Source organism: Anomaloglossus baeobatrachus, chromosome 3 (genome assembly GCF_048569485.1).
Source record: "Anomaloglossus baeobatrachus isolate aAnoBae1 chromosome 3, aAnoBae1.hap1, whole genome shotgun sequence".
Classification (NCBI taxonomy): Eukaryota; Metazoa; Chordata; class Amphibia; order Anura; family Aromobatidae; genus Anomaloglossus; species Anomaloglossus baeobatrachus.
The window spans coordinates 601,818,504-601,846,186 of NC_134355.1; the positions used below are offsets into that span (position 1 = coordinate 601,818,504).

General features: G+C 45.9%; 1 protein-coding gene across 2 annotated transcripts in view; it reads right to left on the reverse strand.

The window, feature by feature from the left end:
* The window catches only part of SH3YL1 (SH3 and SYLF domain containing 1), a 134,865-nt gene that overhangs the window by 97,535 nt on the left and 9,647 nt on the right, over positions 1 to 27,683 (reverse strand). For both annotated transcript variants that reach the window (XM_075341052.1, XM_075341053.1), the window contains exons 2-4: positions 12,115 to 12,225; positions 5,559 to 5,672; positions 5,393 to 5,457 (exon numbers count right to left, since the gene is read on the reverse strand). In XM_075341052.1, the coding sequence (XP_075197167.1) occupies positions 5,393 to 5,457; positions 5,559 to 5,672; positions 12,115 to 12,225 (290 nt within the window). The remainder of the gene's footprint in view (positions 1 to 5,392; positions 5,458 to 5,558; positions 5,673 to 12,114; positions 12,226 to 27,683) is intronic.

The window sequence follows — 27,683 nt, forward strand, 5'->3', positions numbered from 1 at the left end:
GAGAAGCCTTAGCTGTGAAGTGGGCCCTGGAAACCCTGCGCTATTATTTACTAGGACGCCGATTCGGCTAGTGACGGACCATTTACCACTGACATGGATGTCCCAGGCAAAAGAGGGCAATGCGCGGGTGACACGCTGGTTCTTGGCGTTACAAAATTTTAAATTTTCAGTGGAGCACAGAGCAGGCAAGGCGCATGAGAACGCAGACACGTTGTCTAGAACGCACTGCTTGGTAAGTCATTGTGTCCGACCCCACGGGCTCGAACAGAGGGAGGGGGTATGTGAGATGCCGAGGGGAGAAGTACTAGAGAACAGTTACGTTTCCCCTCGGTTAATTTCATATGTCTCCATGTACTGACTGTGGAGCGGTCGGCCCATGCAAATGGGCTGGGAACATTATATCTGGTTCAGCAATAGGTTAGTCACTGAAGCCTGTTTATTTCAGTGTAATTTTGGGCTCGGTTTTTCCTGGAGCAATCAGTAGGAATGGCAGTGGGACTGGTTGCTCCCTTCTCCACATTCAATCCAGGTTTTGATCCCTCACTGGATCAGCTGAAATAATCAGGAGGCATTCAGTGAAAAGAACCTGCTAAGGATAGCAGGACAGGCTCATGGCTGCTGGGGCTGAGACTCCATACCTCCACTGGCTGTGCTAAGGAACCCACACAGTAAGAGAATACGGTTTTGTTTGTTACATAGGTTTATTTTGTAGTTAGCATTCTGTTAGTTAGTGGCCAGACGGCCTTAGACATTTATTTTCCTGTTTTTGCATGTGTAACACTGAGGCATAAGTGTACACAATAAACACGGCAGTGGCCGTATCTGTTTGGAACCTGCCAGTCTGCCGCTGTCATCTGTGAATCTATAGCCACTCGCTTGGACCAAAGCAAAGATCCCAGCGCGGAGCTATATTCCCCGTCTCACAATATAATATAATATATAATATAATATAATATATATATATATATATATATATATATATATATATATATATATATATATATATATATATATATATATATATATATAATAATAAAAAAAAAAAAAAAAGACCTGCCGGTGTCCTGTACCAGGCTGCTTGCTGTAGATCTAGCAGTTCTCGGAATGTAAAAATATGTATAACCCCCAAAAGCAGCCCAGTAAGTGACATTGCTGGAATCAGGGTCTCTGCTCTTACATAATGCTCAGATGCAGAGCGAAACCTGGTGACAGATTCCCTTTAACCCCTTCTCGACATATGATGTACAAGTAGGTTATAGGTTCCAGCAAATAGATGTACTGGTATGTCATAGCAAACCACCTAAATGCCACAATATTGACAGCAGCATTTAGGAGGCTAGGAGAGGGAAAATGACCCCTTTTCCCACCCGATCAGCACCCCCCTCAGTGTAATCGCGGGCTGCTGATTGTCATGGCAACCATAGGTTAAAGAAAAAAATAAATAAAAATTGGATTTCAGAGTATGCCAACTACAGTAGCCTGTTAGACCACACCAATAGCATGGTCTACAAGGCATTTGTGTCAGTGCAAGGCTGTGTGCGCACTTTGCGTTTTTACCTGCATTTCCACAGCATTTTCAACTGCAGCGTTTTAATGCCAAAATGCATGCGTTTTGATTTTCCAGCAAAGTCTATGGGAAATGGGGATTTCTTGTGCGCACTTTGCTGTTATAAATACTACGTTTAATTTGCCTAATTTTGGGCAAAAACTCAGCGTTCAAAGAAGCAGCATGTCAATTGTTTTTGCCATTTGGGCAGCATTTTGAGAACAGAGTCAATGAGAAGTTGCAAAACGCATTAAACATCAAAATCCTAGCGTTTAACCTGCTTTTTGGATGCAGAAAACAAGAGTTTTGGACAATTTAATTGCATGCGTTTTTCCATTATATTAAGGGCATGATATGTCCCTTTACACACACACTTAATATTAAGAAAAACATTAATTTAACGTTACTTTTGACATAATTAACAAATCTTTATCATTTTAATAAAGTCAGCTATGTTTTTTAATTTTAATCATTTATTATTTTTTTGCCATTTTTTCAGTGTTTGAATGTTAAAACTTTATTTAGTAGTGTATTTGTCATCAAAACGCATCTGACCTTAAACAATGAAAAACCATGTAAAACGTGGTAAAAACGCACCCAAAACGTGGTAAAAACGCACGCGTATTTATAGCGTTTTTGTGGTCAAAAGCAACTTTGGCAAAAACCATTTCTGCCAGAGGATGCGTTTAGAACTGCAACTACCTCGACACAACGTGGGCACATAGGCTAACACTGACAGATCTAATGCATTAAAGTGCATGTGCTTTGCAATGCATTAGACCAGTGATCAGACTATCAAAATAAAGTTAAAAGTAGCATAGGGGAACTTGGAGAAAATTAAAAAAAAAATAAAAAAATAAAATAAATATTTTTATGTAAAATCACGCCTCCCAAAAAAGCAAAAAAAAAAAAACACAAAATAATTCCTGATTTGCCATTTCTTCCTCAGTCTCCCTCACAAAAAGCAAACTAGAAAACAATCAGAATGTATTAGGTGACAATGGTACCAATAAAAATGCCAACTCATCCCGCAAAGAACAAGCCCTCATGACTGTTGACAAAAAAATATAAAATAAATAAAGGCGCAAGATTTGAAAATGAAACAGGATGATGATGATGGAGGTGTCATCCCGTCAATCAAGAAAGGAGTACGGCAAACAGCGGCAGGAGGGGGGACAAAAGCAGAAAATGAGCCCACCCATCTGAGCCACACAGGTAATTAGCATACGTGGGGAGGGGGTCAAGATTTATAAAGTTAATTTTGGGGTCTGGAAGGGGAGTCAGGGATAAGGTGCATCTTCATAGAATGCAGCCCAGGAGCTGCAGAAGTGATACGTTTAATAGTAGTGTTGAGCGGACCCGGACTGGAAAAATCTGGATCCGCGCGGTTTCAGCGGTAGATCCGGGTCTGACCCGGACGCCAGATTCCGGGTGCACGATCCGGATTCCGGGTGCACGATCTGGATGGATTGATTCTCTCTCTCGCGCTCGCTCTCTCTCTTATTCCGCTCGTCATTGACATATATTGCTCCGGATTCCGGATCGGATCTCGAACACTAATAAGATCAACCACAATTTAGCACTATCATGAAGTATAATGTGTCACATAAAAACAAAATGGGAGACTCATTGGAATGTACTGAAGTGTTCCAGGGTTGCCACCACAAAGTGATACTGGTCAGATATGTACAATTTGGCCTGGTCAGCACAAGCTTGGGGGTGGAGGGGTTAAAATTGTATTGAACAACTGAACTTAACAAGTGATATTCCTACAGGCCGGCTTCAGAGCCAAATACTCCGTGCTTGGGATTTGTCCGTATTCTGGACATAAACAAGTTACGGCATGGAAGGTTGTGTCGTTATATTCCATTATTTCGCCATGTCCGATGCCTTGTCATTATCACACAAGTGATGTAAAGGGCAGAGATTCATCCAATTTTAAAGTACAGTTTGCCTTCACTTGAAGGAAAATGTACAGAGTGCAGAAGAAAAGAACAAGAGCTTGCTTCTTTTGTTTTCTGGACCATTATATTCTCCGGCATGTGGTTACATCATTATAAGTAATATAACCATTTGGTTGGCAAGGTTAGGAAATGCCAAATTTATGTGGGAGAAATGTTAAAAAGGAGCGTTCCCTTCTTACACATTTATTGCATATATCTTTGACAAATTTGGGTCCATTTCCACAATACGGTCTCCCAACCTCTAGATGTAAATCAAAAAAGTCCGTGGAGCCTCTGTTAGGAGTCTCAACACAAACTAGCCAGATATCCCTCCGGGAAGGATCCAGCCAAGGAGTGGCTCTTTTTAGGGACCACCATAACCACCATATTAAGTGGCCCTTTTAGTCAATATCCAACTTTTTGACGAGTTTAAAGATATGACAAGGGAAATACCAAGGCCAGGTATCCATCCACAGACAGCTGATTCGGGGTATTGCCCCTCATCAGTGTGGAGTAGGATTCTGGCCAGGTGGGAGCAATGCCTAGTAGACCAACAAGACGAGCCAGAGAAAACACTGCCGGCAGCGAGCAAAGGCGCTCAACACAGTGAAATCCTAGGTACATTAATGTCTTGAGCGCCCTCGCTGGCTGCTGGCAGTGTTTTCTCTGGCTGGTCTCACCGAGATCAGTGATTGTTTTGTCTTGTTAACCTCTAGATGTAGAAAGAGCAATCATTCTTCTGACATCGATCTCTCTGAAATCCCCCATACATATTAAGACTCAGTTGGGCTCAATGAGATAATCATTACCAGGCTTTTCCAGCAGCGGCTTATTTCTGGAGAACGAAAAGGATTGACTGTCTGAAGTTGAAGTACTAGATCCTTCTCCCTCCCCAGCATTATTTGTCTGAGGAGAGCAATGAGGACCCCATACACATTAGATTGTTGGCTGGTCCTGCTGATATTGGTGGCCTTTAGTCTAATGTAGGGTTCCCCAACCTATGGCTTTGGAGCCATATGTGGCTCGCGGGCCTGTGACATGTGGCTCGCGGCTGTCTTCCAGTTTGGTGCATACACATCGGATATAGCAACACAGCTATGAAGAGCAGGCCTGCAGATGGTGACTTTTGTGAATAGCCCGACACAGAGGAGCAAATCTGAATGAGAGTAATGTAGGGACCCTTGTATCTTGGTATACTGCCTCGGTGTGAGTTCTGTGGAAATACTTTGGCTGTCGTTATACTGGTAATGGGATCTCTGGGTGTCACTACTTGTGGCTCTTGGCCTTCTCTCAGAGCGGAACGTGGCTCTCAAGGTCAGAAAGGTTGGGGACTTCTGGTCTAATATGTACGACTGCCTTTAATAACAAATGGGAAATCTGTCACCAGGTTTTTAACACCTAATAGGAGAGCAGCATAATGTAGAGACAGATACCCTGATTCCAGCGATGTGTCACTTACTGATCTGCTTGCTGTAGTTTTCATAAGATCACTTTGATCTGCAGCAGATTTTCATTAGAGGACCTCTTCGTCTGCTGCCAGTTAGTCCAACCACACCCCCAACACTGATTTGACAGCTTTCTGCCTATGCACAGTGTACACTGAAATCTGCCAATCAGTGGTCAGTGTGGGCGAGGTTATACAGAGCTCAGCATTCAGATAACTGGTAGTTTTGCAGCAGAGAACAGTTTTTAATCAAGACTGCAGCACCCAGTAAAATAAATGTCACATGGCCGGAATCAAGGTCTCCGCCACTACAACATTCTACTCGCAGATGGGATAGCAAAAAAATCGGTGACAGATTCCCTTTAACCACTCATGGCAAGACAGGTAAGTGGTAAAAAAAAAAAAAATAAATAAAAATCTGCATCAGTAGAAGAATGATGTGCCGACTACAACACTTACTTCAATTCCAATTTCAAATCCACCACCAAGTCCAGCTATGCCGATGGCAGATGGGGCGGACCATCCTGAGGGAGGACAAGGCACAATATAAAAGGGAGGTACAAAAGGCGGTAGATAGAATACAGTGTTCATAGTTACTGTATCGGAAGCTTTGAGGGCCACTTACGTCCATCTGGAAGGCGGGCGAGTACTATACCGCTTCCTCCTCGAGCGGTCACCAAGAAGCCGGCTTTAATAACAGAAAGAATTGCAAGGCCTTGTGCTTTGGCAATGACGTGAGCTGCAAACAACATCGAATGCAATTACATTAAAAACAACAACAACACTACATTTTGGAGCACAATTTAAAAGATTGAAAATACCCTCGATTTGGTACACTATATGAACAGAAAGGAGGATTGGATCCAGCAAAAGTACTGCAGTTTCTAAAGGCCGCTTTACACGCTACGACATCGCTACCAATTGCTAGCGATGTCGAGCGCTAAAGCACCCGCCCCCATCGTACATGCGATATCTTGTGATCACTGCTGTAGCGAACATTATCGCTACGGCAGCGTCACACGCACATACCCTGCTCTGAGACGTCGCTGTGACTGGCGAACCGCCTCCTTTCTAAGGGGGTGGTTCGTTCAGCGTCACAGCAGCGTCACCGAACCGCCGCCCAATAGAAGCAGAGGGGCGGAGATGAGCGGCCGGAACATGCCGGCCACCTCCTTCCTTCTGCATTGCCGGCGGCCGCAGGTAAGGTGAGGTTCCTCATTTCTGCGGTGTCACACATAGCGATGTGTGCTGCCGCAGGAGCGACAAACAACTTCGTACACCGAGCAGCAGCGATATTCGAGAATAGGGGGTGATGTCACCGAGGAGCGATTTTGACCGTTTTTGCAACGATTCAAAATCGCTAATAGGTGTCACACGCAACGACATCACTAACGCGGCCGGATGTGCGTCACAAATTCCGTGATCCCAATGAGATCGCTTGAGCGATGTCGCAGCGTGTAAAGCGGCCTTAAGAAGGTGATGAAGAACTTTGGGCTATATGACATGGCACATTTTTTACATTTGATAAGTAATGGCGATTTTCATTAAGACCTCGAGAAACAGAAATACCCATTACAATCTATAGTGCTGTTCACATGCCTGGCTGTGTTCTTTGCAAAAGGAGTGTGCAAAACATAAAAAAAAAAAAAAAAACACATCGCACATGGATTCCTTGTGCGGTCTGTTTTTTTTTTTTGTTTTTTTAACTGTGTAGGAAATGCTTGGAAAGTATTTTTTCTTTATATGTGAATAAAATATGTAATTATTTATTAGTAATGTGATTCTTCAGAACCTATGACAGCACCAGGGAGGGAGGGGATCCGCGCATCAAGAACACACACACACACACACACACACACACACACACACACACACACACACACACACACACACACACACACGCGCTACAGGGCAAGAGGTGTCAGACAACAGAAAAGTAAAAAAAAGGACGGTGCCAGGAATTTACAGGCAGTGGGTCTTACTTCTATATTAGGAAATACCTTTTAATAAATCTGTTCAACCAGCATGTATAAGTATTTGCATACGAATAATACAATAATTAACCATAGCTAGCATGGGCTTGTAGCAAACAAGTCATGCCAGACTAATCTAATTTTCTTCAATGATGGAATCACTGACTGGGTGGATCAGGGAAATGCAGTAGATACAGTATATCTTGACTTCAAAGTACTTGATAAAATCTCATCCTATCCTTATAGGAAAAATGACCAAGTATGGGATTGACAAGGCTACAGTTAGGTGGATTCATAACCGAGTATAATCACTGATCCAAAGAGTGGTAAAAAAAAAAATGGCACATTCATTTGGAAGCGTGTTTCAAGTGGGGCAGCACAAGGCTCGGTCCTGGCCCCAGGAACTGTAGGCAAATTAGACTTGTTTAGACTTGGAAATGCATTTCCTTGGTTTTCCCTGATAATATAAGGACGAGAAAACCCCATTACAAAGCGAACTTTCACAAAGAAGAAACATGTTGCCTCTGGAGGCTGTGGACTCTGTTCTTCTGTTGAGTTCCACCTTATTGGAGCTGTGGGTCTGCTGGCTAGTCCTACGGTTACTTCTGATGGTTAGTTTACCACTGGAGGGAATGCGACTGCCATTATGTAGCTACTGGTGCGGCTGTTTCTCCTGCTACGACTGAAGTATCCACCATTTCTGCTGCTGCTCCTTTTCCATCCTGCAGGATGGCTCAGGTTGGAGTGAGAAAGCTACTCTGCTGGCGGTCTAACTGCATTTTAAAATGTGGGACCTGCCAGACACAACTGCACCCTCCAATGCTGCCTCCTCCAGTCCTACCCTTCAAGTGAAATATTACTTCCAGGTCAACAATGTCGCTGGTGTGCTCGTCATCAGGGTGAAACTATAAGGTGCACAAACTGGTAGGCCCAGGACATGTGGCAGCCAGATGACAATAATGGATGGCGTCACGACTCACATGCCAGTCAAGTCCCACTGGACCCATTGTGGTGCTTACATGACTCTTGCACCGGCTGCAGCAAGGACGGAGCCACTGCCTACATCTGCCGGCTCGGGCGAGACCTTCTTCCTGCTGCTGCCGCAATGTACTGCCTTCTCCACGAAGGTTCCCCCCTCAAAGACAATAAACTAACTGATGTGTGGGAGGATGCCACCCTATTACCCTGTAGGTTTCCTGCCCTTGAATGGGCTTATCCCCCCTCTCCGTGATGCCATCATGGGCGAGTAAAAAAAAAAAAAAAAAAAAAAAAAAGATATCTGAATAGGGCCTAAGCCATAAATTTTCTAGTAAAAGCAAGTCTCAGTACATGCCAAGCATCATGAGTATCTTATCAGCTTGCTGCAGTGGAGCTAATGGGTGAGAAAGTGCCCCCTGCCGGGATCTAATCACGTACATGCCAGTGGCCTCCAAGTGGTTAAGCTGCAGGGGACTATGTAAATGGCATGTGTGAAGAAGGGGTTAAAATGAAAAGTATTTTTATTAATTAAAACCAGCTAGATCATATTTTTCCAATCTGTTTTTATTGCCGATAGAATTTTTTTTTTGTACAGGATTATGGAGAGGAAGGGGGGGGGGGAGGAGGAGAAAAACTATCGAGCCTAAGCATCTGTTAACAGCATTCATAAATATGCTTTACCGTAGCCACATGGGCCATAGCCAGAAATAGATTTTGACTTAACGTCTATAGCAGTGATGGCGAACCTATGGCACGCGTGCCACCAGGGGCACGCAGAGCCCATTCTGCTGTCGCCTGATCCTGCCACTTTGTTCTGCTGGTGCGGTGGCGCCGGCAGATCAAAGCTGTGTTGGAGCGGAGGAGACATTTCTCCTCGCTCTGACACTCCTCCTCCCCAGGCTGCAGGTGTGTTGCCTAGGAGACGGAGGAGCGTCAGCGAGCGGCGCCAGCATAATGAGGTCTTCTGGCCGCGTGGGAACTGAGGACTCAGCGGCGCGCAGCGGGGGGGAGCGTGTGCAGGGAGGTAAGTTGTGTGTTGCTTTTTTTTTTTTAATAACTTGTGTGCGGCTGTGCCAAGGTGGGGATGGGGAGGCCAGTGCCAGCCCCAGCATGGGGTGGGGGAGAACACATATGCCAGCATGGGGGGGGGGGGGGGGGGACGGGACTGCATGCATGCCAGCGTGAAGGAATCATGCATGCCAGGATGGGAGGAATCATGCATGCCAGGATGGGAGGAATCATGCATGCCACGATAGGGAGGAAACATACATGCCACGATAGGGAGGAAACATACATGCCACGATAGGGAGGAAACATACATGCCACGATAGGGAGGAAACATACATGCCACGATAGGGAGGAAACATACATGCCACGATAGGGAGGAAACATACATGCCACGATAGGGTGAAACATGCCACGATAGGGTACATTTACCAGGAAGGGGTTACATGCTAGGAAGGGGGACATTTACCTGGATGGGGGTAAACTAACCAGGATTGGGAACATTTACCAGGATGGAAGACATTTACCAGGAGTGGGGTACATGCCGGGATGGGGGAACATTTACAAGGATGGGCAATATGTCAGGATGGGGTACATTTACCAGCATGGGGGAACATGCCAGAATGGGGTACATTTAACAGGATGGAGGACATTTACCAGGAATGGGGTACATTTACCAGGATGGGGCCATGATGGGGACAAATATACCAGAATGTGGGAAATATATATCAGGATGGGGGACATGTTTACCAGGAAGTGGCCAGTAAGGGCGGCATAACTACACAATGATGGGGAGGGGAGCCACTCGTACATCTTTATGGGATTTCAATATGTTCAGACTTTGAAATGTAGATGTGGATTATAGGGCGACATCTGATTGCATTCCAGGCTAAAATCTCTGTCTAATATGCTGCAATTTTTTCCAGAAACATCAATCCAACTGCTGTGTCTGGAAAGGGCAGGGGCTCAGCTTCAATGTGTGGTAAGCATGCATGAGCGTGATGCCCCCTGCTGAAGAGAAGAGGGCAAAGGTAAGGTTACAATCAATTATTTATATAATAGGATTGGTTGGCACTTCGGAAAAAAAAAATTGGGTTTAGGGCTACAGTTTGGGCATTCGGCCTGTAAAAGGTTCGCCATGACTGCTCTATAGAATTACTTTATAGGCATTCTCTGATCCAGACAAAAGGTTATTATAAAGGGAAACGCTGGTGATAACCCATTATGGATCCGTGGTTATCTAATGTATATAGAGGAGTTAGCTGTGATTATCGTCACAGATAGGATTCCACTGAGACAGCTGAAAAATCATCTGTGAATTAAAGGATATGGGAGACTTACTTTATGCCTAGTGGACAATGAAAAATTGCAAGATTTTGGGATTTATTTTTTTTTTTAAATAAAATCTTTCAGAAAATATATTTTATATATATATATATATATATATATATATATATATATATATCTATATCTCTATCCCTGTTAACATCCATTTTACTTGGGTACTTGAGTCACGCCAAACTGGGCATCCAACTGCTCATTATGAGTACCGAGCACCTATGCATGGTAGTGCTCAATCATCACTAATAACCACGCCTCAAATACAGTTTTTCAGCTTGCTGCCTATGCACATTGTACCCTAAAGCTGTCAATAAGTAGTGTGGCGGGGTTATTCAGGGCTTAATATTCAGGGCACTGAGATCTGCAGCAAAAAAAAAAAAAAACAAAAAAAAAAACCCAAAACACTATCAAATCTGCAGGAAGCAACGCAGTGACAAGATTTTGGCAGGCATTGCCTAGTGTCATGGTGGCGTTAAGATCTGTGGAGACTACAGATTCTGGGACTCTGTCTGTTAAAGGGAACCTGTCATCAGAAATTTAGCTATAAAGCTAAAAGTTCCCCCCTCTGCAGCTCCTGGGCTGCATTCTAGGAAGCTTCCTATAGATTTTGTGTCACCTTTTATCCCAAAATAAACACTTTATAAACTGGTACCTTTTCGTATGTAAATTTCTTAATTTTCCATGTGGGCGGGCTGCCTGATGTACGTTGCTGTTCCTCCATCATATTGACGCCGCCCCCGAATGCTGAATTTGAAAGTTCAGGACACCGCCCCTGGGTGCCCGTGGTCCAGCGCATGCGCTGTTCCACTGTAGCGGTGCCGTGCACTGTGTGCACGTGCGACCGCTGTGACGCTTTGCGCGGGCACGAGGTTACTGGCGGCGCTGTTAGTGTCATCAGTAAGTGCCGCCCATAACCTCGTGACCGCACTTTCCCCTATTCCTCCAGCGTTATGCGCAAGCGCTGGAGGAATGATGCCCGGACGTCCCCTCCTTCCCATCATGCTCAGCACGAGGTCACGAGGTTATGGGCGGCACTTACTGATGACACTAACAGCGCCGCCCATAACCTCGTGCCCGCGCAAAGCGTCACAGCGGTCGCACGTGCACACAGTGCACGGCACCGCTACAGTGGAACAGCGCATGCGCTGGACCACGGGCACCCAGGGGCGGTGTCCTGAACTTTCAAATTCAGCGTTCGGGGGCGGCGTCAATATGATGGAGGAACAGCAACGTACATCAGACAGCCCGCCCACATGGAAAATTAAGAAATTTACATACGAAAAGGTACCAGTTTATAAAGTGTTTATTTTGGGATAAAAGGTGACACAAAATCTATAGGAAGCTTCCTAGAATGCAGCCCAGGAGCTGCAGAGGGGGGAACTTTTAGCTTTATAGCTAAATTTCTGATGACAGGTTCCCTTTAACTTCTCTGAGATCTGGGATCAGCACAAGAAAACATGATATAGCTGAATGTAGTATATCTATATAATTGATCAATATTTGGTAGTTGTGTTACTTTTTCAAAATTGAATTTATGAATTAGCACAGCACTAAGACACTATATTAGTCACTACGTATATGCACTTTATATGATGGGCCTATTTATTTGAACTATATACAGTATTTACACATTGTAATAAGATATGTCAATCTTATTTCGGGTTAACGTGCAATCAATTTTTTATTTACATTACCATTTTGCTTCTGTGACTTATTCCCATGTCACTGGGTATTGTATTGTAGAACGACAATTTATATACAAAATTAATTTTAAAAATATTCTTGAATAAAAAAAATTTTTTATATTAATGATTTCTTGATCTTTTTTCAATCTGATAAATCGATGTCAGAATATGTGTATAAGAAATAAAGTGCAGCTCATACCTGGGATAATCTTATCTGGTCCAGATCTGGAACTGATTTCAGTGAATTCTCTTAGAATTTTTGCAGCTTTTTTGGCTTCGGACTTCAAGTTGGAGGGGATCGGGTTATTCACTGTGAATAGAATACACAATTTAAAAACCACAACAAAAACAGAACTAAACTGTTATCTTTTCAGTGCGTATGGAAATACCATAGATAACAGGACAAGGTAATCGGAAAGAATCATTGCCCAGTTCTGCCGGTGGGTTGGCGCTCAGAAGACATCACTGACACATGGTGCAGACTCGCTTAGTAGATTAAGTGGTCACCAATTTTAGGAATGAAATAAAACTGCACTTTAGAAAGTGACACTTCAAAATCAAACTAATACTTTAATCCTCATCCAGTTTGGAGGTAATAAATGGATGCAACAAGTTACATGGGTGGTGTTTTTTCTTAGATAAGGTACATCTGCTGTGCGCAGGATTTAATCATGTAACCTAAATATCCATAATTGTGCATTAGGCATTCAGCTACGGCTCAGGAGACAAGGTAGAAGGCAACAGACAAGTAATACAGTATTTGTCCAGAGGATTTGCTGAATTGGTAGGATGCGAACGCAGTGATTAGTGACTACTCTGCTGGGAGGAACCCTCACCTCCCAGGGTATGGAGCGTCCGTGAGTCAGCAAGACAGTCTATCAGGGATAAATTGACAAGCTGTTTCATTTGGAGGTTTAGAAGACAAGTGCGTCAACACATTCTGATTTGCATGGTGACTAACATTTTGCTGGCTCAGTGATCGGCAATCAGAAAATACAGCATTCTAGTCTAAGTACATGGCCATAGGGTAAGTGGTAATAGGTCACCAGCAGTGATGGGCGAGAACTAAAATGCCCGGGTGCTTAGAGTCCAGCAATTTCTAATGCTAGAGTGCTCATCTCATGTAACGACCATAATACAAGTCAATGGGAAACTCCAGCATTTTTCCGGCTGACCCCCTGAGAGGCCTGAGGAGTCCTGGAAATCACTGAACTGGATGGAAACACCGCTGAAATGGAATGGGAACAGCATGGGGGGACGATTCCTGGACACTGCTGGGGAAGAGTCCCAGGTAGTTACTGAAAATAATCAGGGAAGGCCTGGCTCAACTGTAAAGCGGTGCTCAGGAGAAAGAAAAACACTAGTACTAGAAAATTAACTCCGGCACTCAAAACAGGACAACAAGAAAAAGTAGAATCCAGATGTTTTTTGCTCAGTATTAATATTTCTTATTTTGATTGCTTAAAATTTTTTTTTATGTCCATCAGTGATAATCATTATCACTGATTACTGCTCAAAACATTTTTTGTCATTCAAAAGAATAAATATTAAAACTGTGCAAAAAACATCTGGATTCTACTTTTTCTTGTTGTCCCGTTTTGAGTGCCGGAGTTATTTTTTCTGTTACTGAAAATAATGGCATAGTATTACACCACTTTATAAAAACTGACAATAAGACCTTCTAAACCCAAGATAAAATGGATTTTTCAGTGTGGGGGGGGGGGGGGGGTGGTTGGGGGAAGGGATTTGGGGGAAGTTAGGAAACATTTTTTTCCTGCATGACTGCTTGTATATAGGGCACATTTAAAAAGAAAAAGCTGCATCCTCTACCCCTTAATCTTCTATTCATACATAGCATTTTTGCTCTCTCATTGCTTTCAATTGTGAAAAAAAAAAAAAAAAAAAAAAATGCAGAGCATTGACATGCTACTTGAAAAAAAATGCAGCATTATTCCATTTCAGTCTGAAATAAAATGGAGTCGTGTCCATGAGATTTCTCAATTTTTTTTCCCCATCTGGATGGAGTGATAGTACATAGACTTCACCAGTCTGGGAGTAAGTGCAAGGCCTATCAAAAATTGAAACGAGGGATTGCAATACACCCTGGAATACACGTAGTGAATGGCCTCAGAAAAAACATTTACATTTAGGAGTGGGGTTTCTGTGGCCAACAAGAAGTCCAGGAGGCCACAACGAAGTGTACAAGTAGCACAAACCAAGGGCCTTCAGGCTCTAATTTTGCTCTGGCTAACATGAGCAGCAGTTTTGCCTGTGCCAGCTCAAGGCATCAGGCAGCGCCAAGGCTTCAAATAGATTGAGGGTTTCCAAACTTTTCCTTGGTTCATGAACTTTTATTGGCAAATGACTCTCCACTCTTCATGTTGGGGGGAAACTTCTCCAACCAGTCCCAGGGAAAGACCACCACATAGGTGCATTTTGGTCCTTTTCCCCCCATTGTATGAAGGGATCTTTATTTTTTTTTTTAAAAAAAACAGTTGAGGCAAATGGAATTCTTGCAGGCTGCAGTCACTGCTCCCTCCCTGCTTAAGTTGATGCAATGGGTATTTATGCCACCAGGGGCATAAGTAATAGGCACATCCACTTTTCGAATGAAAATGCTAGCAAGCTGACAGTTCTCAAAAAGGAACAAGTTTGGATTGGCACCAACTCCTCAACCCCAGCGAATGACAGCAGCAGAACATAAAGCCAAGTCAAATGTTCTTTTTTTCTGGTGTATTCCCATGTACCCATTCCAGAAAAGGTGCACAGTTAAATGTTTTTTTTCTATTATTTTTCTTCTCTTCCTTCACTATATCCACAGAGTCATCATGTGGCACTCGCTCATAATTGTTAGAGGGCCATCAGCCGGCCCTCACTCAACTGACAAAACTTTGAGGAATCAACCAAGATGGAGGGCGGTTATGACACCATAATCAAATGCTCGCTGCTCACAATTAAAGAGGAAGCTTTGCATGTGGACCTTGTGGAGATTGAGAAAGTAGACAGGATACTACGTGCTTGCATATCCTGACTGCTTGCCCTGGAAATGTTACATTTAGGTTTGTTCGAGGCTTTCCGCAATCTGATGCCGGCAGCCGTACTGCGGTACTCAGCCCCAGCTGCCAATACATTTCCAGGGGTGCCATCCCTGCCTTACATCTGCACGTGTCCCATAGCATCACCCGTGCCCTGACCAACCTGTAGAAGAACTGTAAAGCAACATACCCCAACTATAGGTTTCTAATCCAAAACTATCCCTCCTCCAGCAGCTATCCCTACACTGAACGCAGCCAGTAGCGGTATTAACAGTAGAAGTCCCAGAGAGGGGTCATTTAACATTTCTACCTTTGGAACCCAGAGACGGGTCGAATGACCTGAAGGATTTTAGCTAACATCCTATAATCACCGTCTTTTGTGCTGTAATTAAGGCCATTACTGTCGCACCATAGGAGGTTGTTGTTTTCCATTGAGTTTAGCCATTTAGTTTCTAGTTAGTTCTATTCAATTTATTGAATGCCATTTGACCCTCTTTCAGGACTTCAGGGGGGAGTTTGAAATTTCTGGGACTTCTAGTGTTAATAGTGAAAAATATAGATGTAGGACTTTTAGTTTTAGGCTGCAGCAGCAAGGTTTGTAAACCCTGCCTACAGGCCTCTAATACATAATCCCTTCTCCAGCAACTTACTCTACACTAAATGCAGCTAAGAGTGGGGTTATAAAATTAGCCCTGAAAAGGACTGTTGCACTAGCAGGTACTGAATATCACGCTAGGTATGGGGAACTACTAAGCGAACGGCAAAAGGGAAGAGAAACCCTATGTCTGGGTAAAGGGAAGATGGTGGCTCCTGACCAAACCTACTGCTGGTTTCTGTGGTCCCTCACCACCCTAGATAGGTGCTGAGCCCCAAATAGGGAGCAGATGGGATGAGCTCTTAGTCAACGCCACTAAAAACACTATAGAAGACACAAGGAGAACACACGGGGAACAATGCATGAACTACTTATCCACAGATGACTCGGGTAGAAGCTCAGCAAAGTTTAACAATGATACAACAGAGGTGTACAAGCCATCTGCTTGCAACCAAAGTTAAATGAACTGAATAATGTCACCAGCACAAGTCCAGGAAAGGAACAGGTATTTAAAGCATGAAGAGAATACAGATGACCAGCAGCTGGGTGGAAGTCGAGCTAGGGTTGGGTCCAAAAGAGGAAGAGATTAATTCAGCAAGAAAGTTAGCTATACCAATGAATACTGACAGCAGGAACAAAGGAAAGTCAGGAGCATTCGGTGCAGCAGGAAACTGTGACCTTCTATGGCCAGAAACCACAGGACTGTGTCATCCGTGACACTATCACACAATATACCTTCTCCAGCAGAAACTCTCCCTACACTAATTCCAAATACAGTGTGCCAAAGATGACGTCACCTGGTCTTCTGTAGACCTGATGACATGATGCGGTCGGCCAATCACTGTAATACCAGTAGCCAACATGGCTAAAGCATTACAGTGATTGGCAGACAATTCCCTCATGTTTAGTGGATGGAGAAAAAAAAAAAAAAAAAATGAATGAATGTTTTATGACATTTGTTACATTCTACAAAGTCAAAAGTCTACATACATTTCATTATTATATGGTACCATTGCCCTTACACGGTATGACTCGGGTAAAACGTTTTGAATCTTCTTCCACAAGCTTCTCACAATAGTTGGTAGGAATTTGGGCCCCATTCCTCCTGACAGAACTGAGCCACATTTGTAGGTAGTCTTGCTCACACTGGCTTTTTCAGCTTTGGCCATAAGCTTGCAATAGGATTGAGATCAGGGGTTTGTGATGGCCACTCCAAAACATTGACTGTTAGGCTCTTTTCACATTGCGTTTTACCTTCCGCTCACAGGTCCCATCGGAGCATCCGTCCGAACCGCCCCTCCCCAAGCGTGTTCCAGACACATGCGCCCGGCAGGGCCATTCACTGTAATGGAGCGCACTGCGTTAGCGTGTGCTCTGTTTTGTGCCATTTTTTGCACATATACGTTTCTGCAGACGGACACCAGAACATAGTGGACTACGTTCGGGTGTCAGTCTGCAGAAACTTATATGTGCAAAAAAATGGCACAAAACAGAGCACACGCTAACGCAGTGCGCTCCATAACAGTGAATGTCCCTGTTGGGCGCATGCGTCTGGAACACGCTTTGCAGAGTGGGGGAGGGGCGGTTCGGACGGATTCTCCGACGGGACCTATGGACGTAGAGAAAAACGCAATGTGAAAGGAGCCTTATCCTTAAACCACTGTGTAACTAGTTTGGCAGTATGCTTTGGGTCATTGTCCATTTGGAAGACCCATTTCCAACCAAGCTTTAAGTTCCTGGATGATGTTTCCTCAAGATGCCATCTATTTAGTGAAGTGCACCAGTCCTTCCTGCAGCAAAATAACCCCACATCATGATGCTGCCATCCCCATGTTTCACAGTGGGATGGTGTTCTTAGGCTTCAAAGATGCTCTCTTTTTCCTCCAAACATAATGGTCATTATGGCCAAACAGTTCAATTTCAGTTTCGTCAGACCACAGGATGTCTCCAAAAATTAAGGTCTTTGTTCCTGTGCGCACTTATAAAAAAGCCAGATTAATGTTTGTGTTTCTTTTGGAGTAATGGCTTCTTCCTGGCAGAGTGGCCTTTCCGCCCATGTTCATGCAGTACTCGTTTCACTGTGGAGGATGACAACTTTACCAGCTTCCACCAGCATCTTCACAAGGTCTTTTGCTTTTGTTCTTGCGTTGATATGCACATGTCTGACTAAAGCACATTCATCTCTGGTACACAGAACCCATCTTCTTGAGCGGTATGATGGCTGGACATTCACATCTTCTTTGTACTTTGGTATAATTGTTGTACAGATGAAGGAGCCACCTTCAAGTATCTAGAAATTGTGCCCAAGGCCGAGCCAGACTTGTGCAAGTCGACAACTCTGAGAGTTTGGTTGATTTATTTTGACCAGTGTGTTTCACATGTGCATTTAAATACATCCACAAGTATGTCTCTAACTCAGATGTTACCAATAAACCTATCAGAAGCTTAAAAAGACATGACATCAACATATGGGCTGTCCCATATTGTTAAAGGCATAGTACTCTTAAGGGTGCTTTACACTCTGCAACATCGCTAGCGATCTCGTTAGCGATGTGACATGCCAGATCGCACATATGATTTGCCGAGATCGCACATGTGACCGGCGCTACAAAAAAAAAAAAAAAAAAAAAGAGAAGACGACCTATGTGCGATCTCGGCAAATCTTATCTGCGATCTGGCGTGTCACATCGCTAACGAGATCGCTAGCGATGTCGCAGTGTGTAAAACACCCTTTAGTGTATATAACCTTTGGACTTTGCAGAAAGTAATAAAAATGCCTTAAAATATGCTCTCTCATTCTGGTATTTGGCAAATATAAATAATTTTAGTTTCTAATTGACTTAAAATGCGAAAAGCTTTATTCTGATTTCTTGTCAGATAGTGAGAAAAACCTGCAGATGTGTCTTTTTGTAGATCGTATATGTAAACTTCTGGTCTTAACTGTACATGTGGTCAGCAGGTCTACAAGGTGGCCCTGTTGGGAGGGATCTGTGCTTTCAATATTGCATTTATTTTGTATATTTCATATATTCAATAAAAAAGAGAATTTTGTTTACTTACCGTAAATTCTTTTTCTTATAGTTCCGTATTGGGAGACCCAGACCATGGGTGTTTAGCTTCTGCCTCCGGAGGACACACAAAGTACTACAGTTAAAAGTGTAGCTCCTCCCTCTGAGCTTATATACCCCCTGGTAGCCAGTCCTAGCCAGTTTAGTGCAAAAGCTGAAGGAGAATAGCCACCCACAAGTAAAAACAGAGCAAGAACCGGAACAACCGGAGACTCTGTCCACGACAACAGCCGGTGATAACACGCGGAACAAGAAATTGCCAACAGGCAACAGGGAGGGTGCTGGGTCTCCCAATACGGCACTATAAGAAAACGAATTTACGGTAAGTAACAAAATTCTCTTTTTCTTTATCGTTCCTATGGGAAACCCAGACAATGGGACGTCTCAAAGCAGTCCATGGGTGGGAATAAACAGAAAAACTAAGAAGTAGGCGGAGCCTAACTTCACAAATGGGCGACAGCTGCCTGAAGGATGCGTCTGCCGAAGCATGAGCATGCACTTGGTAGTGCTTTGAAAAGGTATGCAGGCTAGTCCAAGTGGCAGCCTGACAGACTTGCTGAGCCGTAGCCTGGTGCCTGAAAGCCCAAGAGGCACCGACAGCTCTGGTCGAGTGTGCCTTGATCCCCGGCGGGGGAGGCACCTGAGAACACTGGTAGGCATCCGAAATGGTCGACCTAATCGAACGGGCTAAGGTCAGCTTAGAAGCAGAGAGGCCCTTACGCAGACCTGTGGTTAGCATAAAAAGAGGTGCACCGCCTAAGAGCAGCGGTGCGAGACACATAAATCCGGAGAGCACGCACCAGATCCAGAGTATGCAACGCTTTTTCAAAGCGATGAACAGGAGCCGAAAAAAAGGAAGGTAGGGTAATGTCCTGGTTAAGGTGGAAAGGAGAGACCACCTTAGGAAGAAAGTCCGGAGTCGGACGGAGAACCACCTTGTCTTGATGAAAAACCAAAAAAGGTGACTCCGAAGAGAGCGCAGCCAAATCAGAGACTCTCCTGAGGGAAGTTATGGCCACTAGAAAGACCAATTTCTGTGAAAGACGAAACAAAGAAACCTCCCTAAGAGGCTCAAAGGGGGGTTTCTGCAAAACCGTGAGAACCAAATTGAGGTCCCAGGGATCCAAGGGCCGCCGGTAAGGCGGAATGATGTGAAACGCGCCCTGCAAGAAGGTGCGGACCTGAGCCAGCCGGGCGATACGCCGCTGGAACAGCACTGACCGAGCCGAGACTTGTCCCTTGAGAGAGTTGAGGGACAGTCCCAGCTGCAGACCGGACAGTAGAAAGGACAGAAGGGTCGGCATGGAAAAAGGCCAAGGAGGATGGCCGGAAAAGCGACACCAGGACAGGAACATTTTCCAAGTCCTGTGATAGATCTTGACGGAGGAAGACTTACGGGCCCAGTCATAGTGGAGATGACTTCAGTCATAGTGGAGATGACTTCAGGGGGGATACCGGAAGCCGTCAAGATCCAGGACTCAAGAGCCACGCCGTCAATCTGAGAGCCGCAGAATTCTGGCGGAAAAACGGACCTTGTGAGAGAAGGTCTGGACGGTCCGGAAGATGCCACGGCACCTCTACGGACAGATGGAGCAGGTCTGGATACCAAGCTCGCCTGGGCCAGTCCGGAGCAATGAGGATGACTCGACGGCCCTCCATTCTGATCTTGCGCAGAACTCTGGGCAAGAGAGCTAGAGGGGGAAACACGTAGGACAGACGAAACTGGGACCAGTCTTGAACCAGAGCGTACGTGGCGAATGCCTGAGGATCGTGGGAGCGAGCCACGTAAACTGGAACCTTGTTGTTGTGACGGGATGCCATTAGGTCCACGTCCGGAGGGCCCCACTTGCGGCAGATTGACTGAAACACTGCCAGATGCAGGGACCACTCGCCACGGTTTGACGGCTGAGATAATCTGCCTCCCAGTTTTCCACGCCTGGGATGTGGACTGCGGATATGGTGGACTTGGAGTCCTCCGCCCATTGAAGGATGCGTTGTACCTCCAACATTGCCAGGCGGCTGCGTGTCCCGCCTTGGTGATTGATGTAGGCAACCGCTGTCGCGTTGTCTGACTGGACTCGGATGTGCTTGCCCGCCAATAGGTGGTGAAAAGCTAGGAGAGCCAGAAGCACAGCTCTGGTTTCCAGCACATTGATCGAGAGGGCTGACTCGGATGGAGTCCAAGTGCCCTGCGCTCGGTGGTGGAGACATACCGCTCCCCAGCCGGATAGACTGGCATCCGTGGTGAGGATCACCCAGGACGGGGCCAGGAAGGAGCGCCCGAGACAGAGAGAGGGGCCGAAGCCACCACTGAAGAGAGCTCCTGGTCTGTGGCGACAGAGCCACTAACCTGTGCAAGGAGGAAGGCCGCTTGTCCCAACAGCGGAGAATGTCCAGCTGCAGTGGACGCAGATGGAACTGGGCAAAGGGAACAGCCTTCATTGATGCCACCATCTGACCCAGCACCTGCATTAGGTGCCTGATGGAATAACGGCGGGGCCTCAGCAGAGAGCGCACCGCCAGTTGGAGGGACTGCTGTTTGATTAAGGGCAACTTCACAAGTGCCGGCAGAGTCTCGAACTGCATCCCTAGGTACGTGAGCCTCTGGGTCGGAGTCAGAGTGGATTTGGGCAGATTGACAAGCCACCCGAATTGGGATAGAGTGGCGAGAGTGAGCGAGACACTCCGCTGACAGTCTGCGCTGGATGAAGCCTTGACTAGAAGGTCGTCCAGGTAAGGAATCACTGCCAACCCCTGGAGGTGCAGAACCGCAACCACTGCTGCCATGACCTTGGTGAATACCCGAGGGGCCGTGGCTAACCCGAAGGGGAGAGCCACGAATTGGAAATGTTCCTCTCCGATTGCAAAACGTAGCCAACGCTGGTGTGAAACTGCAATTGGCACATGCAGATAGGCATCTCTGATGTCGATGGATGCCAGGAAATCCCCTTGGGTCATTGAGGCAATGACTGATCGCAGAGGCTCCATGCGAAAATGCCGCACCTGAACATGCTTGTTGAGAAGCTTGAGATCCAGGATGGGCTGGAAGGAACCGTCCTTTTTGGGGACTAGGAAGAGATTTGAGTAGAAACCGGCGGGAACCGGTACAATTACTCCGTTTGCCTGCAAGGATGCCACGGCCTGAGAGAAGGCGGCGGCCTTGGAGCAGGGGGGAGTTGACAGAAAAAAAATCTGTTTGGCGGGCTGGAAGAGAATTCTATCCTGTAGCCGTGGGAGATTATATCACACACCCACTGATCGGAGACGTGTTGAAACCACGCGTCGCCAAAGTGGGAGAGCCTGCCACCGACTAAGGACGTTGCTGGCGCGGACAGATAGTCAAGAAGAGGCTGCCTTGGCGGCAGCACCTCCTGCGGTCTTTTGTGGATGCGCTTTTGGGTGCCAGCTGGATTTTTGGTCCTTGGCTGAGTTAGTGGACGAGGCCGAGGGCTTAGAGGACGACCAGTTGGAGGAACGAAAGGAACGAAACCTCGACTGATTCCTACCCTTGACAGGTTTCCTGGTTTTGGTTTGTGGCATGGAAGTACTCTTCCCGCCAGTAGCTTCCTTAATAATTTCATCCAGCTGTTCACCGAACAGCCAGGACCCAGCAAGGTACTTCTTTGAAGAAGCATCTGCCTTCCACTCTCGAAGCCACAAGATCCTGCGGATAGCGAGGGAATTAGCCGAAGCCACCGCAGTGCGGTGAGAAGCCTCCAGCATGGCAGACATGGCATAGGATGAAAAAGCTGAAGCTTGGGAAGTTAAGGTAACCATTTCGGGCATAGATTCCCTGGCGAGGGAATGCATCCCCTCCAGAGAAGCAGAGATGGCTTTGAGAGCCCACACTGCTGCAAAAGTCGGGGAGAACGAGGCCCCTGCCGCCTCATATACAGATTTGGCCAGAAGGTCAACCTGGCGGTCAGTGGAATCCTTAAGAGAGGTGCCATCAGCCACTGATACAACGGTCCAGGCTGAGAGTCTAGACACCGGGGGGGGGGGGGTCTACCTTTGGTGAATGAGCCCACTCCTTGACCACCTCAGGTGGAAAGGGAAAACTCATCAGAACCACGCTTTAGGAAGCGTTTGTCAGGACAGGCCCCAGGCTTGGTCACAGCGGCCTGAAAACTGGAGTGGTTAAAGAACACACTCTTTGCCCTCTTAGGCGAGGTAAACTGGTGCTTTTCTGCCAGAGAGGGTTGTTCCTCTGATACTGGCGGATTGAGATCCAGTACAGAATTAATGGACGCAATCAAATCACTAACATCTGAGTCACTTTCGGACAGATCAATGGGGCACATGGAGTTAACCTCCGAGCCCCCCGTAAAGGCATCCTCCTCGTCCTGAGAGTCAGCTTCTGAAACAGAGCCGCGGGACGAAGAAGGAGAGTGAGCCCTGTGTCTCTTCTTAGAAGGACGGGGTCTGGGACCAGATGATGAATCCTCTGTGAGCTCCGGTCCTGAGAGAGCCCTAGCAGCAGAGGCACCCTGTGAAGGGGGCTGATGCATGTTCAGCAAAGTCCTGGACAGAAGTCCCATGGAGTCGGCAAAAGACTTGGAGATAGACCTAGATAAGGATTCTACCCAAGCCGGGGGTTCAGCCACAGGAGCCGGAGCAGCCTGAGAGACCACTGGGGGTGCGACTCCAGGCTGAGGCACCGTCAGATTAGAGCAGGCATCACAATGTGGATAGGTGCTCGGCTCAGGCAGTAGGAGCTTACATGCAGTGCATACTGAATACAGCTTTGGAGCCTTGCTCCTCGTGTGAGACATGCTGCTGGAGTGGGGGCTCTGCCAGAATGACCCCCAGAGAGTATATACAGAGGTCCACAACCAGAGGTTGTGGCTTACCAGACCGCTGGAGCGGTGTTGTGTGCCCTCCAGATCCCGAAGCCCGGACCCCCAAGCACCTCAGCAGGGATGCTGCAGACCAGTGCAGATCGCAGAGAAAACGCTGAGAAAATGGCCGCCTGAGCGAAGAGAGGGGGCGAGACTCACTCTGGGAGCGGGATCTGGAGGGCCATAGAGACTTACAGGGGAGGAGACATGTACTCAGTGAGGAGTGTCCCTCCCCTGTGCAGAACGACCGCTGGGCGGAGCCGCGCTGTCCCTCTGCATGAATGACATGCGAGGGCAGTGAAACCGAAACTAGGCCTCCGGCGAAGCCGGGGCCTAAATTTGAGCGGTGCGACCGGCGCGCAGGCACCATCGGCGCGGTTCTCAGGCGACAGCCAGAGAACCCGCCGGAAATGTCATAAAACACACTCAGCACACTCTCCCACAACAATAAAGTGCAGGGACCCCCAATATATAAACGTCTCAGGTACTTAGCTTGCTGAAACGCAGGGTTCCAAGTCCCTGGGGATGAGTGCTCCGGTCCAGCAGGATCCTGAAGGGCTGCGGATGGAGACCGGTCTCCTGGCAAGCATGGAGAACCGTGCTGGCTCCCACTTCAAGCCAGAGCCCAGGAGGGATGGTGAAGGAGCACGGCATGTAAGGCTCCAGCCTTGGAATCAACCTTAACAGCACCGTCGACACAGTGGGGTGAGAAGGGACATGCCGGGAGTCCAGACTTGGACCCGCTTTTCTTCAAACTCTTTCCAAAATCAAAAATCAGATGAGAATGCATGTGTGGATGTATGCCTCCTGAACACAAAGCGATAAACTGGCTAGATCTGGTTCTCCAGGGGGTGTATAAGCTCACAGGGAGGAGCTCCACTTTTGAGTGTAGTACTTTGTGTGTCCTCCGGAGGCAGAAGCTAAACACCCATTGTATGGGTCTCCCATAGGAACGATAAAGAAAAGGATCTTTTAAGGTTTCTTAGTGTCCACTTATGTTCTAGGTTTGGGGTATATTTGTTATCTGGGCATGTTTTCATTAAGTATTTTGAAGTGCAATCTAATACAGGATACACAAAATATTTTTTAGGAGGAAACATTTTGTTGATTCAATGATTATATAGAAATGTGATTTTTGCAAGAAGCAAGACTTTAAGAAAAAAAAAATTGGGATAAAGAATAATTCTTAAAAAAAAAAAAACCAAAAAAAAAAAAAAAACACACACCACAACAACACCAAAACCCCCCCCAAATGACATTTAATCTCTTAATACTCCATTAAAAAGATGGATTTTATTTAAAGCTTATTCAGTCTGTAGATCAGGCAGTGTTCTCACATGGTCTACTGGTAGCATGCCTGTTATCAACTGTGAGAATATGATTGATAATTAGGAAAATCTCAATTACCGCGGTGTGGGCTTGTGATCTCATCGTGGTCCCTGATGAACTGCCATTTCCTGACGTCACATAATAGAACACGGAGACATGCATCTTATTGTGTGACATCTTAGGATGGTGACGGACGTATGATCCGGTCACAATAACATGGTGAATGAAGATGCAGCAGAGATATTTGCAAGTTCTTACCCCATTTGTAAGATATCGGATAGCTCTCTTGCTTTCAAAATTTTTCATTCCTTCCATGAACATTAAAACTTATTTTTCCATTTTGAGATCCAAAACTATTCTAATTTATAAGTAAAACTGATCTGTGCAAGGTGTTTTTTTAAATATATTATACACATACATTATCACATTTCCCCCCCCCCCTCTCAAAGTAAAAATGGACGATCCTTCCCCCCCGACATCATCTTTGAGGGGAGAGACTCCATGTACACTACAGTTCAAAAGTTTGGGGTCACTTAGATATTTCCTTATTTTTAAAGAAAAGCACATTACTTTTTTTTTTTATATCAATGAACTCACATTAAATTAATCAGTAATACACTGTATACATTGTTAATGTGGTACATGACTATTCTAGCTGCAAACGTCTGGTTTTTAATGCAATATCTACATAGGTGTATAGAGGCCCATTTCCAACAACCACTCCAGTGTGTTAATGGTACATTGTGTTTGCTAACTGCTAACTGTGTTAGAAGGCTAATGGATGTTTACAAATCCCTTGAAAACAGTTTTGCTGATTAGAGAAGCTATAAAACTGACCTTCCTTTGAGCTAGTTGAGAATCTGGAGCATTACATTTGTTGGTTCCATTAAACTCTAAATGGCCAGAAAAAGAACTTTCATGTGAAACTCGACAGTCTATTCTTGTTCTTAGAAATTAAGGATATTCCATACAACTAACTGAAGATTTCCTACAACGGTGTGTACTACTCCCTTCAGAGGAGAGAACAAACAGGCTCTAACCAGAGTAGAAAGAGAAGTGGGAGGCCCCGCTGCACAACTGAGCAACAAGACAAGTACATTAGAGTCTCTGGTTTGAGAAATCGACGCCTCACGGGTCCTTAACTGGCAGCTTCATTTTAACCTCATCAATGTCTGGACTATATTTTCTATTCATTATGCAATTAATTTGATAAAAGTATGATTTTTCATAGAAAAGACAAAATTGTCTGAGTGACCCCAAACTATTGAACTGTAGTGTAATATATATTACACAATACACACAGTGTATACATCTACTATAGACTCCCATTAGGTGGAGTTTTCATTACACACTGTTCATTTATCTATCAGGTGCAGGGGCAGATTACCGTCAGCCAATGAGAGTTCAGAGGGCAGGGCTGTACACTGAGGCCGGACAGTGCCAGCTCTTACTGAGGTGTGGCAAACAAGCACAGGAAGATTTCATGTTTGGTTGAGCTGCAGGTAAATAGAGTGTCTGCAGAAAATAAAATGATAATTAAAAAAGGAACAAAAGTTAGAAACAAGAAAAAAAAAAAAAAAATTTATAGGGATATTTTAGATGACAAAACAGCATAGATTAGCTTAAAAGAATTTTTTGGGGATTCTGTGTCCGGACTTCTTTAAGGGGTTGCGCTAAGGGTGGCTTTACACGCTGCGACATCGCTAGCCGATGCTAGCGATAGTGAGCGTGATAGCACCCGCCCCTATCGTTATGGCGATATGTGGAGATCGCTGCCGTAGCGAACATTATCGCTACGGCAGCGTCACACGTACTTACCTGCTCGGCGATGTCGCTGTGACTGGCGAACCGCCTCCTTTCTAAGGGGGCGGTTTGCTTGGCGTCACAGCGACGTCACTAAGCGGCCGCCCAATCAAAGCGGAGGGGCAGAGATGAGCGGGACGAACATCCCGCCCACCTCCTTCCTTCCACATTGCTGGCGTGTGGCAGGTAAGGAGAGGTTCCTCGTTCCTGCGGCGTCACACGTAGCGATGTGTGCTGCCGCAGGCTCGAGGATCAACTTCGCCCACGCGACAGCAGCGATAATTGGGAGAGGACCCCCATGTCAACAAGGAGCGATTTTGGACGTTTTTGCAACGATCCAAAATCGCTCCTAGGAATCACACAACGAGGTTGCTACAGCGGCCGGATGTGCGTCACAAAATCCGTGACCCCAACGACATCACTGTGGCAAAATCGTAGCGTGTAAAGCCCGCTTAAGGCTGTGTGCCCACATAGCGTATTTTCATGCAGTTATGCTGCGTTCTGCACCGCAGCGTAACTGCATGCGTCCCCTGCACAATCTATGAAGATTTTGCCTAATCCATGCCCACGTGGCGTATTAGAACGCAGCGCTTCGGCTACTGCCGAAGCGCTGCGTTCTAAGAAGTGACATGTCACTTCTTTCGTGGTGTTTGCATGCAGCCCCCGCTCTGTCTATTGGAGGGACTGCATCCAGAGCGCATGAAATCGTCTTTTCATGACGGACTGTTTCTGCAGCGATTTGAAGCGCATGTGTGCTGTTCAAATCGCTGCAGAAATTTCTGCAGGGACAGAACGCAACGTGGGCACATAGCCTTATAGTGGACAGTCCCGTTAAATAGAAGCTCTCAGGTATCTTGCAAGATAAGTCCATTTTGTTTGCACAGACAGATATCCTGGATCCAATTACAAACAAAAGAGGAGTTTTCTGCCCTCACCGACAGGACTACCATTTGTCACGGGCAGGGAGGACGCCGCCGCTGCGCTCGCTCGCTAATGCTCGGGACCGGCGCTGCTGCGGCTGCTGCTGCTCGGTGGCTTGAGCGGTGGGACGGATCCGAGGACTCGAGCGGTGCTCCTCGCCCGTGAGTGAAAGGGGTGGT